General features: G+C 40.1%; 2 protein-coding genes across 2 annotated transcripts in view; one reads left to right on the forward strand and one right to left on the reverse strand.

The window, feature by feature from the left end:
- Positions 1–261: 261 nt before the first annotated feature.
- On the reverse strand, positions 262–2,854 carry LOC140232782 (uncharacterized). Its single transcript, XM_072312897.1, has 3 exons — positions 2,840–2,854; positions 1,880–2,146; positions 262–1,746 (listed from the first exon to the last, which is right to left on the reverse strand). Exons 1-3 carry the CDS (start codon positions 2,852–2,854, stop codon positions 262–264), a joined length of 1,767 nt encoding a protein of 588 aa, XP_072168998.1.
- A 431-nt stretch (positions 2,855–3,285) lies between these two features.
- The window catches only part of LOC140232783 (adenylate cyclase type 2-like), a 71,442-nt gene continuing 55,708 nt past the window's right edge, over positions 3,286–19,019 (forward strand). The window contains 3 exon segments of the mRNA XM_072312898.1: positions 3,286–3,304; positions 4,991–5,132; positions 6,707–6,989. Of these exon segments, the coding sequence (XP_072168999.1) occupies positions 3,286–3,304; positions 4,991–5,132; positions 6,707–6,989 (444 nt within the window).

Consider the following 19,019-nt stretch of genomic DNA (forward strand, 5'->3'; position numbering starts at 1 on the left):
GATATTATGTGTGGCCGATCGATATAAACATTAATTTGTTTATATCTCTTGTTATTTTGATACATTAATTTCTTTGACATGGTAAGATCACAGCCAACAAACATAACCATCAACAAGCGCACTTTGAACACATAAAAACCAATTACAGTCATGATCACTGATGATTAGAGTCATAGTGCAAATAAAAGACAAAACACATTTTTTTTCAATTTTTTTTCTGATGTATTATCATGCCAAGATAATCTTTTTTTCTTTTTTTTTTCAATGGCATGGGCATTTGTAGGTGTCATTTTTGCCATACATTTTGTTGGATCCTGTGCAGTATTTCTGGTGTACCCAATGAGAACATCCACTCTCGTCACAGGCAACCCATGAGTAGAATTCTAGATGGTCCCGCGATGGATGTGGTGGCGTATTCCTCCCGCAAACACAGCATGGGTTGTCATCTTCCTCCATGTCCTCGCTGTCTGTAACTGAGGGATCGGAAAAGAGCCTCCTTGTTGACTTTGTTGAAATTCCTGATGGTCCAGGTTGATCTGTCGGGCATGTCTTCTTTTGTGTGGGTCTTTCCTTTCCCTTGTTTTTTGCCTTGCAGATCTTGAGGAAGATCCTATCCTCTGAGACACACACACCCGATGGCCGGAAGTGGACAGTGACCCTCCTCTGAGTCCCCTTTTCTGCCGGCTGCTGGGGTGGGCTTGGTGTTTTTGACGACAGAAAGCTTTCTGCAGACGTTTGTTGTGTTGTCTGTCTGGCGTCACCCATGGGTCCGACCTGATGTTGTGGGGCGCTTGCTTCCTTTCTTGTTGGAGTCACTAACAAGCTTGGTCTTGTGGCTTCCTCCATTCCTACGGCTTTGGGATCCAATGGCCAGACCCCTGATTTCCTGAATGCCGATTTCAAGTTTTCTGGTCCCATGGCTCTTAGGTAGGCTGGGGATGACAGACGGGCGATGTCGTATCTGGTCACCATTTCTCCGGGATGTGTTTGCATGAACTTAGCACATTCAGTGCTATATGCTCTTTTCAAAGGTGCGAAGCACGCGACATCTAGTGGTTGCAGAACGTGGCTCGTGTGTGCCGGCAGCACAAACAGCACGATTCGATGAGCTCTGGCAAATTCAAGGACTGGAATGGAGATATGTGATGTATGCCCGTCGTATAAGATCATGACGTGCTCATTGACCCGTCGTGGGGGGAGTGATGGCAGAAAATGTTGTTCTAGGTAGTTTCTGAAGACGTCACCGTTGCTCCATCCACTCTCTGTCATGCACATTTGCGACCCCGGGAGTGCACCATTCATCAGATCAGATATCTTACGTTTCCCCTTGAATATGTAGAAGGGGGGGAGTGCTCTGCCGATAGCACTCCCACATGCCAGAATGGTTGTCGTGCCAATCCGATGCGATGTTATCGAGTTTGATCTTTTTTCACCTCTGTCACTCACCACTTGGGGGGGTTTATGATCGGCATTAAAGTTTGTCTCATCTATGTTGTAGATGTTTTGGGGCTTGTCCAGGAGATCATATTTCTGCATGGTTCTCTGCAGCTCACCGAAGTAGTTTTTGAGCACTTCCTTTGTTGTGGCCTTTGCACGGTTCATCTCAAGACGGCGAGGAGAGGTGAGATTCAAAGAAGGCCATCGACGCATGAAGAGCTGGAACCACTTCTTTGAGAGAAGTCTGCCTTTCATCTCTATTGGCCGTCTTCCTAGTGAGTCTGCCATGTCAGTAGCAAGATGAATCACCTGTAGAAAGTGAGAGAAAGAAATAACATGGAATTAAATTTTGGTTTAGTTCTTAAATTAAATAATGTTTTTATGTTTGTTTATTTTGGTATAAAAATACTGACTGTCAGTTTAGGTTTGAAATTATATTTACCTGTGTTCTGGTGAGGCCGTATCCATATGATGCTAGTTTCTTTAGATGGTCAACCAATGCAGCTTCATCTGCATGTGTCAAAATTGTATGCTTCGTGGATAAATTGCTGCTCTGCGTGCGCCCATTTACTCTATCCAGGAGAGTGGTTCTCGGGACTCCACATTTGAAGGCAGCTTTCATCACTGATACGCCCTTTTTTACCAATGCGAGGGCTCTCTCAAAGCTTTGAGGAGAGTAGTTCCTTCGACGACGACGTCGGGGATTTGGCTAGAAAATTAGAAAAATCAGACGTTCATGTTAATCACATTAAATTTCAACAATAATTATTCTTGCCTTGTGTGTGTGTGTGTGTGTGTGTGTTTGCAAATATCCTGTCGTAAAACAATTTTTCATCAATGTTCAAGCTCTTTCTAACAAATGCTAGTCACCCCAGAATGACATCATCTCAACCTCTCATCACATTATACCCTCTCGCCACACTCTCATCGCCCTTTCGTCACCCTTTCGTCACCCTTTCGTCAACCAATATTCTGTCACCAGTATTGTTGAGTAGGTCACGGAAAAAATTCCGGGATTCTGAATGTCATATGTGATTTTTAACCAAATAAATATGATTGTATCTATCACTCAGTCTTTACCTATTAGGCATACATAAACTCCTTTAAAATCAAAATCAGATTTGCATTCTTTTTTTTTTCCGTAACTGACTCCTTTCCCCGTCTTCTAAAATAACTCGGAAAATGGACTTGAACCACCAGCCAGCGTAGCTGGCGCTAGCGACATACACTAGAATTATTACGTCACTATCAGAATTCGATCGACAGCGACGACATGCTTCAGAATTCGGCGAAATAACAGCATAAATCAATTCTTTGACGCATTTCAATCGTAAGTATGAACAATTTATAGCAACAACTAGGTTATTACCGGAATAAATAACGATTAAATGCAGATTCTTACCTGCTTTCGCCTCATTTTGGATCGGTTGGTCAGGCCAGTGCATTTTCATAGCGTATTACGCTTAGTCCCACGCGTACCTTTTCGTTCTGTACGCAAACAGCCATGCGTACGCAGGGTGTCGATGGGAAGGTGCCCTGTCGATAGGTGGTGCCCCAACCATACATGAAGAAGCCCCAATGCAATGCGCAATGGCAGCACTTGATCAGACCAAGTTTTTTACTCCATTGTGTTTAAGCGTGCAAAACAATATGTGCTGTTTATTCTAATGATTGTGTTTTATTAAGTCCTTGACTTACATATGATATTCTATATGACTTCCTGCTTGCCAGGCTGGGCAAGTGGCCAAATAAAGTTATGTAGCACCCTGGTTTACGTGCAAACTTCCTTGTAGAATATTTGCCATACATAAAGTCCTATGTACATGTAATTGTCATGTACATGTAGGTATGGTTCCTCTTGCTAAAGGTCAGTGTTGGTGTTGGATGATGAAATCTCACAACTTACTGGTATGACTGAACAGGAAAGAGAGGTCAGAAATGTCCGGATAACAATCTGGACAATGTGAAGTGTTTAAAAGTGATGGTATACTGGCGCCCTGCGTGGTATATCTGTGTGTATGTATCAGACCACAAGGTAATCATTAAAGTCACCCAAGCTTGCCTTTAGCACGTCAAACCCTGATTCTGCCTCTGTGTGTGTGTGTGTGCTGACAACTTTTAAGTGATGTCATTTTTTTGTCATTTTGAATACCCTGCTTGTCAGAATGAGCTTGAATTTGCAGTACCAGATGGTATGTATTTTGTTGATTTTTCACTCCATGTTCAGGGTCAAGATTGATGAAAAGTGTAGAATTGAGTGAGAACAGCTTCAATAGTTTATAGACCATGCAAACACTGTATACATGTATGTGATATCACGTTTAGTTTGGGTATTTGTTTTATCATGTTTTATTTTGTTTTTTTTTTACTGTAATGAGTATACTTCAGCCTATGCTACCAGGTGGTATGCGTATGGTATTGATGGTATTCCAATGCATGTTTTGCATTGAATTTAACAAAAACTGTCATATCAAATGACAAAAACAGTGAAAGTTTCACTAAAATCTGGCAAAGTGAAGGAGAGTCATAGTATTTCAAAGTCGTACGTGTTATCATGGGACATGATATTAGTAACATACAATCATATCATACAGTGTGTAGTCAAATAAGATAAGGTATTAGTGATACCTTCTCATGAGTGTATCCCATTGACCTACAAACTAACCACCAGTAAATTTCATCTTGGTTTAGAAGTGGAACATGTATCTATTAAATCATTCAAGAGAGCGTTATGACTGTTGGGGCTCATTATAAAAAACACAGACTATCAACTGGTTCATGTATCTAGTTCTTTGGCGGCAGTGTTTGTGCCCTTAGGCAAGGCATCTTACCTTCATTGCGTGTGGTCCTTCGCAGCCATTGGTGCTATTGTTGTTTGCTTTAATATAAGCATTCGTTGGTCACTTGGCAGTCATGTACGTGTATGACAAATTGAATCAAATCCAATCAAACTTTACATAGCTGTGATGATTTTATTAATTTAAGGATAAGAAACTGTTCGTTGCTAAACCATAGACCACAAGCATGACATTTCTAAAGCTATAGTTTGTACAAAGCAAATTGTCGTGTGCATGGCAGATTGTCTTTACAGTGCTTCCCTGCGCATGGCAAATTGTTGTTAGGGTGTGGGAGTGCGCATGGGGTTAACAACATTCTGCCATGCGCAGGGAAGTGCGTTAACAACAATCTGCTGTGTGCAGGGAAGCGTGTTAATGACAATCTATCATGTGCACGACGAAATAGGGTTATGCGCGTTGACGACATCATTGCTCCATCTCATTTGCATGTATGCGGTTGCAACCACATCATGGTCCTGTGAAAATTAACGTGTGGAACTTTGACATTCATAGCTTTCATGTTTCACACCCAGTTCTCATGAAACTTTTTCCACTTTGTTAATTTGATTGTACTCTGGTAAACTATCAAAGTCTACATGGCCATGGCAGAGCATTTACAGTCACTGGCTTCGTTTTCTTATTGCCTTTAACATATCCTTGTTATGACACACATCTGAGTCTGAAAATATCTCTGCTGCTCTCATTTTATCTTGCAGAAATTGTGAAGAAGTGCCGCAGACTGCCATCAATGCCAGACCCTGAATGTGCGAGTGCCGAAGACACCAGCTACCCAAATGATTCGCAGAGCAAACTGACAGTGTCTGTGCTATCAACGTGTGACGCCTTGCATCAGCTTTTGTTTGTTTCTTCTTCTTTCACAAAACTGCCGAAGGAGAGAGCCGTGGATGGTAACTGGTGAATCATTCTTTTATCAGGAAATTAAGTAAAGGCTCCCGACCACGCTGAAAAGGAGCAACAAGAAAATGTGCGGTGGAGTCATTGTATTTACAGTGTGATGACGGTGCCGTATTGTACGTGGTAGTGCGTGATACGGCATTTCTTAATTGAGAATAACTCAATACTCCAAGAAATTACCAAGAAAGGTATTGTACTCACAGACAAGTGGCGGTAATATAAGCCTCTTTTTTTTTTTGCAATGTAATTCATTATTACGGGTACGTGGGTGATACTCGGGTTATCAGAATTTTTGTCAAGATTGGGAAAGTCAGTTCAACTTTCTTTAGAGAAAAAGGGAATTTGTGATGTTATTGCATTCAAGCAAGCTGTCAAAGATGAGGTTGCTAACAATGAAGGGGAAAATGTAAAGGTGCCTGCATCGTGTTGACATAACTTCGTGCTGGACGACAGGAAAACATGGCATTGTGTCTATTTGTTCTGCCTCTTCGAGTGTGAGTGCATCGATTTGGTTCGTGGTGGAGGCAAATGGAGCGTGCGAGATGGGACAGGATGCGTTCTTTATCTCCCGCCACGTCGCGGCGTGATGCTCGAGGAAGAATCGCAGTGAGCGAGAGGAAGGAAGAGAGTGTTCTGTCACACCAGATGTGCACACTTCTGATGCAAAAGCAAACTGTAATGCTCTGTACAGCTATGTTGGCCTCATGCAGTTAATCTATCCATTCCCGACACTCGCAATCACATGCTCGGAGGAAAGGAGATGAACCAGATGGGTTTTCGCGAGAGGACGTTTGAAGTTCCTGCAGCATTGTGCTCAACTGGAGCTATATGAAATGCAAGATCTATTTCAGCATAGACTTTTTTGCCATCAGCCATAAAAAAAATTCATTGAGAATGTAAGAAAGAGTAGCACATTGACATCTACTGTATTCCGCAGTTGTTTTTTTTATCACCCAGTGACATTTCTAGGATTGTTCTTTAGCACCGACTTTGAACGACGCCCCGAACTACGGTTGTTTTCTTGCCCTCAGGTTAGTCAAACATCGCTGGCTAATTTGTGAATCAGCAATGGTCAAGCACATAAAGATAATTGCAGCCAGTGACATTTGTTGAATTGAAATACCATAAACTCTTTTGCATCAAGCAGTGTGTAAAGGCATTTGAGAGTTTCAGCAAGGCAGAAGTGTGTAAAGGCATTTGAGAGTTTCAGCAAGGCAGAAGAAAGGCCTACAGAGAACAGAACAGCTGCCATCCTACTTATAGATTTTATTTTAGATTGAAATTGGAGTGCAATGCATCTTGTTGCTTCTGAGAAACTTGTAAGGAGCCTGTGAATGTCTGTAAATTCAAGTGATTTAGACTTGAAAAGAATTTGTCAGCATAACAGTCGTGTGTCTGATGATAATTGAGGAATTTCGAAGCCAGAGGACGTAAGAGACTGAACACAGGCGGTAATTGGAAAACACTACCACTGCTTGATGTCAAATTTATGCACCCCCTTATCTCGGTATTAAAAGAAAGAGCGCCACCATGAAGCAGGAGTACTACCAGATGGGGCAGGTCCACGGAGATGTCATCAGCTTCGGTTCCCTCGACGACTTCTTCAGGGAGCGCGGCAACACCATTGACCACGCCGGCTGGTCGCTGCGCCAGCTGCGGGAGAAGTTCCTGGCCATGGAGGTGGAGGTGCTGTACACCAACTACTGCGCCCAGCTGCGGAAGTGGCTCCTCTCCATGCTGTGTCTCATTTCCATAGCGCAGGTTGGAGTTCTGATTGGCCTCACTCTCTTCCACTCAGAGGTAAGTGCAGCAGTCACATCTTTTTGTTCTCTTACCCCATCATTCATGTCTTTGGGGGAATTTGTGGTGCTGAAATTATTGTCTTGTCATTTGATCAGCACTACTGAATTTCACTTTATACCATCTTTCATTGGAGAAAGATTACATAGAATTTTTTTTTACATTTCATAAAGTGAATGCGCAAAATCAAAAAGACCTTCACAAAAATTTGCAGATTTAAGAAAGAAATTGGAACTGTCATCTTCTGAAATATGATGCCAATTTGAGAATCAGGTATAGATTTAGTAATGAAGATTTTTTTCTTTAAATTCTGCAACTTTAAAAAAGCAACAACTATATATATGAGCCACAAAAGTGTACAAATGTTAGTGAATTTTTTACTTTCCCTTATGAAACACTAACAACAATGAATAATAACTCTTTAAAAAAAAAAGTAAGATTCTGCACCAAAGTCCAGAAATGTCATTCTTGGGTTTGATGGGTAGAATTTTGGTCAGACATTTGCTGCAGAATTTACCTTCAAACAGCAGAATGCAGGTGCTGTCCTGATAGAGCATTTTATGCTCATTGTAGGTCTTTTATTTAACCCACCATATCTTAATCCTCGGTGATATTCCTGGCATTTGCTCCAACTTCAAGACCTCTTGAAGCACCCTTCATTTAAGGGTTGCCATGTATTATCTACTTGTGTAACACCCGTCAGCATGCATGGTGTACTGTTCTTCCAGGAATACCTAGGAGTGATTTGGAATAGAAAAAAAGTGGCAATTTCTTTCACTGCAGAATAAAATCCTAGGTGTTTGTACTTCCTGCTATCTACTCCGAATCATGCAGCAAAAGTGTGAGAGGCTTTATTACTCCTGTCATGAATGCATCTCTTGGGGCATTGGGATCTAATTTCTAGGACACAGGACATGAGGCTGCTTCAAAAGTGGGAAATTTTGATGGTAGTAAACAAAGATGGTGGGTTCCTGCTCTTCAATTTCCGTGAAGGCGTGGTCGTAGAATTCCTCACTCTCATTTGTCATTACACTTTCCCTTCCCTAATTTTTTCATCTTGTTTGCTGAAGAGAAAGAAAAAAACTAGAGAAACACTCTGAGAATGCAGATCTCCACCAAGCAGCTCATTTCAACCACTGATCTTGTTTTCCAAATGAGATCAGTGATTACCACTCATAATACATGTGTGCTGAAAATCATCCGATTTCCCAATATAGAAGCCTTTTGTTACCTCATCAGCTTCCAGCTGCGCCACACCTCGCCTGAGCAGAGCACACTCTTTAGTGCGCATATGCAAACCTCAAAAATGTGCAGCTTGAACTCCTAAGCTCATTGACCCTACCTGCCAAAATATCGAAAATCCTTCATAGAATCCATAGAAATTCCCAGATCAATACCAAAATTTAATCATATGTTCCTTGTGTCATTTTCAACCTTCTCTGTAACTTTTATCCAAATCTGTTCACAATGTTTTGAGTTATTTTGCACACAGACAAACAAACTAACAAACAAACAAATGCTGATGAAAACATAACCTCCTTGGACAAGGTAATAAAGGAAAAATAATAGGATGTAAGATAATATTATCTAGGTAGGACCTGATTGGGATGGCACAGCTTAACTATCACTACCAGCCATACTTGAATAAAATATTTAAAAAATATGAACATTGTGAGATTTTCATTTGGCTGTATTTTATGTTATGGCTCTTCTTAGGTTTGTTGTGAGATATTGGCTTTACGGTAAAGTATTGGAGATTGGTTTGTGGAAACACACTCTCCTTCAAACCCCGGAGCCAGTGTGTCAGTTATTTAAACAAAGTTGTACCTTAAGGGACACTCTTAGACAAATTGTTCCCAGAGTCTGAGTAGTTAATGTACCATATTTTCCTGATTGAATGAAACAGAAAGAGAAAAAGCGAGGGAAAAAAATACCGCAGAAGATATGACAAATTTTCTCTGGATCGTAAACAGGAGGAAACATCGGCAAGACGCCCACTGGGCATTCTATCCATATAATGTCAGTTCTTTTACATCTCCTTTAGATCTCTTGCAATTGCATTGTGAATTCCATTTCTCCCTTGAAATCAATTACAATCTACCTGTATGTTGCATGTTTGTATGTATTTCTCCTTTGGCCCTTTATTCCTTTGCTTCTGGGAACCAGATGTGTCATGTGTTATCTCAGTAGGGACTTATCAAATCTTTGGAGTGGGTGGTTAAAACATGCATACACTCTGAGAGAGAGGATTGAGGGAGAGAAAGAGGATGTCTGACTGATATTAATCAGGAAAAAAATAACGGAGAAAGATTGAGCCTTACCTTAGGAAAATGATTTAATGTGTTTTTGACTGTTAGCAAGCTTGTAGCGTCTCGTGTCGAAGATATGCAAATAACATCAGAAGTCACAGTGTTGCTTAGTGACAGAGTTTTTCTTCAATTGCATCATCATATATTTGTCAACTCATTGTCACAGTGAGGTTAGTGCATTTCGTTACAGCATAATGCTGTACGTTAGAAATCCAGTTAGCTGTAGGTCTCTCCCAGCACATTTTGGGGTGATTTTCCTGCATCTAGACATCTAGATTTTGATGCACTTTGCCATTGCCTGCATGAGCAGCCCCATTATGATGATGGCAGTGCACCACAGTGTCAGATTATATTCTATCCTTACTCTTCCATGGCTCTTCATGTTTGACACAAAGTCCATCCTGATACCTTCATACCATCAACACTTTCCTCGGGGGGGGGGGGGGGGGGGGGGGAGGGGGGAGGGGGAGGGTAGTGTGCCAGGTGGACTCAAGAATCTCAAAGAGTGTGTGCAATTCATGGACCTCATTGTAATACTTCTCCCCTTATCCCCTCCCACCTGGCTGAGAAAGAAAACAAAAACAACAGCGACAGCAACAGCGGGGAAGAAGTGATTTTCGTTGTCTTCACTTCACGCTGGACTGCACTAAAAGCTGGACTGCTGACGGCACATCCTTGGATTGCAATCGCAGATTAAATTCTCAGAGAGACACTTACCCCTTGGGATATATTCTTCTTTGTTTTGTTGCATTTTTTTTTGGGGGGGGGGTTGTTTGTTTGTGGCAACTGGTTGTATTCATCTTCCAACCTGGCTACTAGGAGGTTACAAATGAAACAAGCATTAACTCTTGAAAAAAGAAAATAATGCAATATATATTTGGTAGACATTTTTTCATACTGCCAGAAGAGCAGTAACCACCGTGACATACTGTTGTGATGGTTTTTATCTTTATATATGTCATGATGACCTCAGAATGAAACTGTTACTTGTGTCATTCTCAACCTTTCCTGCAAGTTTCATCCCAATCCGTTAACTACTTTTTGAGTTATTTTGCACATGGACGAACAAACAAACAAATGAGCAAACGGTAACAAAAACATAACCTCCTTCCTTGGCGGAGGTAATAACACAGTAACACCAGATTTGTGACAGAAGAATTACACAATCTACTATGTCTGCAGATTATCCTATTATTGTTTTGAAAGCAGAAATTCTAAAGAATTTGATAGGGTTGGAGTTTTAGGTGGTATGGAATTATTGAATGGTATTGTTAAATTCTAAATATCAGAATGGCTATTCACTTCCAACATCCAGCTGAATCCCTGCTTGGCAAACTGCTTGGCACACTCTTTTACTGCCACAAACTAGCATTAGACTGACATGAAACATATGAGTGGGACTGTAAGGACAGCAGCAGTTCTGCTTAACCCACCACCTAGGCTTCAGTTTCTGTACCCATTCACATGGGTGAACCAACATTTAAGAATTTTTAGCTGGCAGAAATGTATCAGTACATTGCTTTGAAAGTGATTGCTATACAGAATCAGAGTGTATGTGAGTTTTGTCCTGGTAGCTGATATTACAGGATATTTCCACTGGCAAGATCATTATCACACGGTAGTTGTTATATTCATGTTTGTGGTAGTTGTTGAATTCGTGTTCATGGAGCACAGCAGTGAACAGAGAAATGTACATATGCATGTTACATGATCAGAGTTGATATGTTTACATGTTGATAAATTTGCGAATAGTACCCAGATCGCAGAATTCCCACAAATAACCCCAGGAAAACAGGTACGGTATGAAGTCTCATTAATAAAGATTGTCTTTTTATGAGTTTGAGGTGACAAAAAGTGATTTCAAGTATCAAAACTAAATGCAATCGTAAATTTCGCTTTGTGTTTGCTCTGTATTGTGGGCTGCTCAGGTACAGCCCTGTCGCGATTTATACAGTGACTGGGCTGTGTATACGTGTAGTTACTGTACAGCTAGTGTATTTACATATGTGTCTGCACAGCCCTCTCACATCATTATCACAGCTAGTCAAGACTGGTACTCTTTGTGGTCTCAGTCTGGTGGCCCCTGGCATCCTGTACCCCCCTGTACCCATCCTGGGCCCAAGGCAGGGCGCACTTAGGCTTCTGGCCTCGGCCCGGCCTTGGGCCCCTGGGCCACTGGGCCTGGGCCCACTTGGGGTATGGGCCCCTGGGCCTGGGCCCACTTGGGCTCTGGGCCCCTGGTTCCGGGCTAAGGCCCGTGGCCTTGGGTCCGGCCTTAGGCCCCGCCTTTGGCCCGGCTGTATTTTGTACATGGTCTATGTGAAATCAGGCTTGTCTGTAACTGTATAATTACAAATAATTACAAATAATCACAAATACAAGTAATCAAACGGGTCCATACTACATATAGGCTTATATGAATATATAAATATGTGAATATATGATTATAGGAATATATAAATATATGAATATATAAATATATGAATATATGATTATATGAATATATAAATATATGAATATATGAATGTATGTCTATATGAATATATATGTGAATATATAAATGTACCTATAAATATAAATGTAATGTAACATTCTGTAACGGTGTCAGATCTGCAGTCATTCATATATAACACATTTTATGCGTGTATAAAGTATGTGTACAGTATGCTACTTGATTGAACCAGCCAATGGAGAAAGATCACACCATTGAACAATACTTGAAAGACATGTCCAGTTCAATGAATCAATGCTTGTTATTATGAACCCTGTAGAGGTATGCAGCCCTCTTCAGATGGAAAACATACAGTTGGCTACAGAGCTTGCAAAACCAGGCCTCGAAATAGGATTTTGGAGGGGCAAGGCCATTTAGAAAAGGGCACTTTTTCCAAGAGGCCAGGGCACTTAGGTCTTGGAAAGGGCACTTGGAAAGGGCATGTTGGGTGTTTATACATGATGTGAATGCCCCATAGAGCTGTATGCTATCGACCGTGCTGCTGCACTCCAGCACTCCAGATCTCTCTGCAGCAGATGACGTTAGGCAGTAGGCCATACGCAATACGATGTAGGTTCTGTAATACAGTACGTTCTCAACGCGTACGCCGCGCTCGCTTTGGAGCACTTCCGGCGCCAGTTTGCTTTGAGTGAGAGAGATGGCAATGCTCGCAGCCGTCTGACAGGCCTAGCATTTTGTAGCATGGCTTGCTCCGGCCCGCTTGCTCCGGCCCGCCGCTGCCTAGCTAGTAACTCTATGGCCGCTGCGCTGCGGAGGCAGTCAGGATGGTAAAAGCCGCTCGGGCGTACATGTACGTAGACTTCTACACGTCGTCTCGTATCTCGGAAAGATACTTGAATTTGAATCAGATATATTGGGACGCGAGTGAACTGAAGGTATGATATTTGAGATCAGGAAAGTTGTTCAAGCTTATTAAAGTGTAGACTTTGAGAAAGGGCATATTATATGTCATGAATAATAACTTTCATTCTAAAAGGGCACCACGGCAACAAGAAAAAGGGCACATTTTTTTTGGTCGTAACTTTGATCCGTGGCCGTCGGTTAATTCGAGGCCTGCACACCCACCTCCTCTGTGTGCAAAATCCATGTCGATGTCCTTGATGTTGATGCAGACACCTTCTCGGTAACCTCGCTGGGTGACGGGATAGCGGAGCTGTTCTGAGGATCAACGGCGTGGACCTCCTGGAGTTCTACGTCACCCTGATCGACAGAGAAGAGATTTCGGTCTTGGTCACAAGTGTGACGAAAAAATGATGAAGTCACTGGGGAATTTCCCATGAAATCAATGCAACAGGATTCTCATTTCTGGTACACCAGTTTCGTAGTTTCAGCCTTTCAACTTACTCAACGTTATTCAACAGATCATGTGACTTTGCTTTGTGCAGCATATAATTGATGCCACTGATTCAACAATGGACCAATGGGTGCAACGTTGAAGAAAAATGGGACCAAAGCATAAACCACAAAATCTTCTCATCATGTTCATAGTAGAGGGGCTCTTTCTTCTTTCATGATTACCTATGTCAATTCTAACTTTCATGCTTTGAGCAATTGACACAGCAACATAACCTCAACACCATGTCACGTCTTTACTAGCTTGAACAATGGATCCAAGACAGAAGAAATACTGTTACACATTCACAGATTATTACAAAAGATACCACAACGTTTGATATAACACAAAGAGTAGTTGCATCACCGCAAGAAAATTGTTATTTACACAGTAATTTCACTACCAGATGTTGAAATACAAACACACAAATGAGGTCTGAAAATGACTACTGATTTCTCTTAATGCATGTTTAATAGTTTGCTTTGTGAATATTGTGGGAAATGTTGATGGGGAAGGCACTTACTAATGGGGAAAATATGTTCAGGATCCCCTCAAACTTTTTACCACTCTTGACCTGAAGCTCTGCAACACAGCCCTGGGGAGAAATCAAGACGTATTGCATTATACCTTACATAATCGAAGAGTCATAAATGACAATGTACTAGCAAGATAAGAAAACACAAGGGATACCTCTGCCCTCAATCTACATTTAGAGGTATTTTTGTTTTTTACTATCCTGACCATCAGCCTTGGGCATTTATCTTTAATTATCTTTGTGCATAAGGCAGCTTTTTAAAGCTACAGTTTGGTGACCTTTGACTTCACCCTTGTTTTACTTTTGTTATTCTACCATTATGACTGATTGTGTATTTCTCTTTCCTGCCTGATAATATTACAACGAGACAATCCAAGCTAAAATCATGACCAGAAATTTCAAAGCACACTGACCTTTGACCTTTGCCTTGGCCCTTGATCTTCCACCCTTGTCATTTCATAGAACAGTCTTTATTTTCATACCTCATACTATTTAATCATATCATCATTGAACATTTTCAGCTGAAGTTACAGCCAGAAAAATGTCGGTTAAAAAGTTGACAGACTTTCAATCTTGTGGGATATTATCCTAAATCTAATCAGAGTATCTATAAAATACATGAAAGTCCTGATCATTGTTTCAAGGACATCCACAGAACTTTTTTTCTTCCATATATATATATATATCGTCGCCGGTCACACGAACCGACGAATCCCTCAGGATTGCGTAAGAATGACAATATGAGAAAATCGCGTTTGAAGTTAACCCATCATTGACTTATGGTTGCTACACTTTCATGTCTATAATTTCCAATTATTTTTGTAGTACATCAGACTTCAATTCTTGCTCTAACTTGTGAAGTTTTTATCGAATTGTATTGTTAACAAATAAGCGGGAAATCGTCAAAGAGCTGCATGCATGTATTTTCTGTCTGCAAAGAACGTCATTTTCCATGTGTGTCCATATGTACATGTATATTGAGCGTTGTCATTGTCAACGCATGTATTACATAGTACGCGCACTATGTGCGCGGTCAATAAACTGTTGAATCTCAAAAACTACACGCATGTCAATGCGCACTGATTCGTCGGTTCGGTGACCGCGCGTACTGGTACGCGCGGTTACCGAACCGTCGAATCACCTGATTGTTTAATACACGCGTCTATGGGAAAACAAATAATTTTCACAAATGGAATTACATACTTCTACAAAAGTGATAACTACGTAAAAATTACACCGAATTACACACTGAGAATTTCAGAATATGTAATATGGCATATGTCTACTATCGAAATGATTGAAAATCTCAAAATCGAAAATTTGACCCAAAATCGAGTGATTCGTCGGTTCGTGTGACCGGCATATATATATACCACTTAAACAGAATCTGAGGTATAATAGACAACCAGGGAAACATAATGCCCCAGCACTTTAAGGGTTTTACATCTGTGATCCATACATCATCAATATGTGCTTAGTTATCTAGCATTTTGTCATTCCATATCAACACAAAGAAATCTTATCTTTCATTATTCATTATTCAGTTTGAACAAATCTAACATTGATAAGTAAACCTTGGCTGTAACTAATGATACTCACTCTAGACACACTAGCCATGTGGACAAAGTGTTGGTTGGCATATACACCGTGCAGACTCTGGAGAGGCGAGATAAGAACGCATCATGCATTAATCACCAAAATCAGCCATTAGTCAGCACCTGTAGCTACAAGCTCACATCACAAATGGAGGCTGCTAATTACACAGACTACTAACATATCTCACTTTTGCCTGCAAAGAGCTGACTTAAATTACATCACTGGGATCGGAATATACCATCAAATTCAGTTCTTCTGCATGTTCAATTCTCACATGTTTGAAAAAGTCTTTACGAGCTGAAGAACTTTGTGTGTTTGTGTGTAAAACAGTTTAATCCTCTCAAAAGATATTATCCTTTAATAAAAATTCCCACACATTTCTGCAAGTATCTCCTCAAGGTTTCATTCATGGAGCTAAACAGTGCAGAAGGATGACTACAAATAAAGGATAAAAAGCTGGTTCACATGTATAGTTCAATTCAATTCAATTTATTGATTTCATAAAAGCAATGCAGCCAATATTTTGTACAATAGTCAAATGTTGAGGAAACCACGAAAAAGCCAGTGGCTTTTAAGATTGGGATTCCTTATGCAGAAGTGCATTAAAAAATAAAAAAACAAATTACAAGTACGAGTACTCTCAGGATGTAACCAGTTACAAATGTGACTTGCCGTCTCAAAAGTCTGATGAATAGCTGAACATTTTGTAGGCTCCAAACTTACTTTTAACTTCTCCTGCCATTTCTATATACCTCCTGCAGAAATAGTACAAATGTCATCCAGCAGATGAAAACAGAATTTCAGTAAAAATTGGCTTTGACAGCCATATAAAGTCAAGGATGAAGGAGGTTAGACATTCATATATGCAATAGATCAATTCAAAATGCCACAGTAAGACATTTCATAAAACTTCATAAAATTTTGAATTTCTGAACATTTCTACACTTTAATATTCGCACAAGAAGTAGTGCAGACATCAAACTCTTGATCTTTTGAAGAGATATGAAATGTCTTATTTTTTTGGCCAAATCTCCTCATATTGCAGTTTTCTTATCTTTAATGTCTGTGGCCTTGTCAATCTTTCATGGTCGATCATTCGATCACAAATGTTTGCAGACTACATCATGACTCGTCAAATACACTGCCTGCAATAAGTGGTTATTATCGTCCAAAAAAAGACCTTCTTTAGACATGGCAAAATTGTATGTGTACGTAGGTTTGGTGCATTTAGAATTAGTTGTAGAACATCTATGTGAGAGAGTCAGCTAGGGCTCTATGGACTATATTGCCAGGGAGCTCATAAACAACCAGTATACATTGCTTTTTGTCTTTTAACTGATGAAATAAATATATGGTATATGCAAAAGTTTGCATGAAACTTACAAGGGGCCAAGATTAACTTATCAAGTCCTAGAAAGCATCTGGTCTGGTGGTGTATGATATAAGTTTGACTTCTCATTGTTAGTATTTTATTAGGTAATTTAAAAATTTTCTTCCATTTCAACCCTTTGCTCTTTGTTTGTAATCACTTACCGGGTATTTCCATTGCAGATATTTTAAAGGCTCTATCCTTTGTGAATATATGAATCTGGAATTGACAACATTTATTCGAGTATTGAAGCTCCTGATTGTTGTGTAATTAGCCATTTTTATGAACAATTTCTTTGTAATTTTGTGCAGATTTAATACACTTTACCAGTATCCAGTTAATCTTTTTCGAACCTGTAGTATGCAATGAAATTCAGAGTTGCCAATTTAGTGATGAAAAAATAATGATGATTTCTGCAGCAAAGTTCCCTCAAAACTTGATGGGTTTTAACCCACTGAAGTCTATTTCTGGGTATTACTCAGGTAGGTGTCTATGGGGAAAATGCGTCAGAGCAAAATAGGCTCGTCCACAGTGGGTCACTGCACAATGATTATCTGTGCTGTCAGTCTACAACACAAAGCATTCACAATTGTAGGTACCAGCCAAAAAAAAAAAGAAGAAAAAAGAAGAGAGGGACCAAAAAAAAGAAAAAAAAAAGGAGAGGGGGACAATAAGTGGGAGCACAAACCAATTTGAGACTAAAATGGAACTTGCAGAGCAGATGCTCACAGTGTCTTTCTGCAGTTGATAGATTCTCAGTGCATGAGAGGTGAGAAGAATTGCAGGGTGAGACCAATGCACTCCGCAGATTTTTGTATCGTGCAAGAGGGACTCGTAGAGAGTTCACCCTGGATATAAACTCTGACATTTGTGAGAAGGTGCTTTCTTGTCTCCCGCTATTGTAATGAGATTGGCAGTTTAAGTGGAGGGAAAACCCTTCTGCCTGTTCGCAGGTGGTATTTTCCATTATCAGTAACACCTTCTAGAGCGATAGTCCTCAACGAACAAGAGATGTGAAGACAGTTTCTCCCACACTGTGAGGTATCCTGATTTAAATAGGATGCTTTTGTTTCCGTGAGGATGAATATTATCATTATTGATACTATTACTTTAAAAGTAATTTGTTGTTGTAATGAGGTATTTTTTGTTTTTGTTTTTTGGTAAGGCATGACAAATGAATCTCTGGGAATCAGTCTATGTAGAAATTAAAAGGTGATAATCAATTTGTGATAAGAGTCAAACAATTGATTTGGTTGTATTGCCACTTTGATCTTGTTTAAGCTTCAAATGAAAAAAAAAATAGAGAGATGGTGAGAGAGTGAAAGATATCTCTAGAGAGAGAGGGGGAGAGGGAGAGATAGGAAAAAGGGACTTTGAACATGTTTTGTCTGCTAGAGCTGTACCTGCTGATGTCATGTTTGATAGCTGTTAAGGCACCTAATTTGTTGTTTTTGAAACATTCATGTGGTGTTTGTTAATTTTGGCACACATTTAACCTCAGTGCAGCTAAAATTATCTTGTTAGTGTAAAGTTGTTTTTGTATGTTCAAAAAACAATTATCACATTTCGCATAATTATGTCACAATAGCCACATTTGCACATACAAAATAGCGAGATGACGATCACTCTCCAAATCTTCAGCTTATTTGCAAGTGTTCACGCGCTCAGAAATAGTGGGATAGCGACTGCTCTCCAAATTTTGAGATTTTTTGTAAGCGTTCATAGGCAGCTAGTTGCTGACTGATAAATTGCTAGATCTATTGTTCTTGCGCTTAACAGTGGTGTGATGTGCATACTGTTCTGATGTGCACTTTGAATGATGGGATATAACATCTCGAGCTTACTTGCTCAAGCGTTCACGCCGTCACCGCGGGCCAAATTGGCACGCTAATTCAGGAATAAGAGCAAGATTTCTTGGGTCTAGCATCCTGCTGCTGATTTGCGCTGTTTTGTGGGTTCTTTGTGTCCACTCATGAAAAAAATCTGAGCTTGCAATCGTGATAGAAATCTCGAGCTTTGTAACCTGCTAATTTGTGTGCAAGTTAATCTCCCTATTGTCATGTGATAATAACATTTCTTTAGAAACTTTACTTAATTAAAGGTCTTGTGCATCTGAATGTGTATTATGACAATATGATATGTACATGTATACTGCATATGACATTCTTATCATACATATAATAAAATTGATGAGTTGATGCTACCTTGACATATGCTTTTGGCTGTCTTTGAAGGGTATTAGAATTTATATCCAGGAAATTAGGCACCAGAGGCAAAAGATATCTTTAGAGCAGGATTGTCTCCAGAAAACATAAACAGTATTTCCTTGAGACCAATAATTGGTCTGCATCCTGGTGCAATGTATCTTCAGACACT

This window comes from Diadema setosum, chromosome 9, assembly GCF_964275005.1.
Source record: "Diadema setosum chromosome 9, eeDiaSeto1, whole genome shotgun sequence".
In the NCBI taxonomy this organism is placed as follows: Eukaryota; Metazoa; Echinodermata; class Echinoidea; order Diadematoida; family Diadematidae; genus Diadema; species Diadema setosum.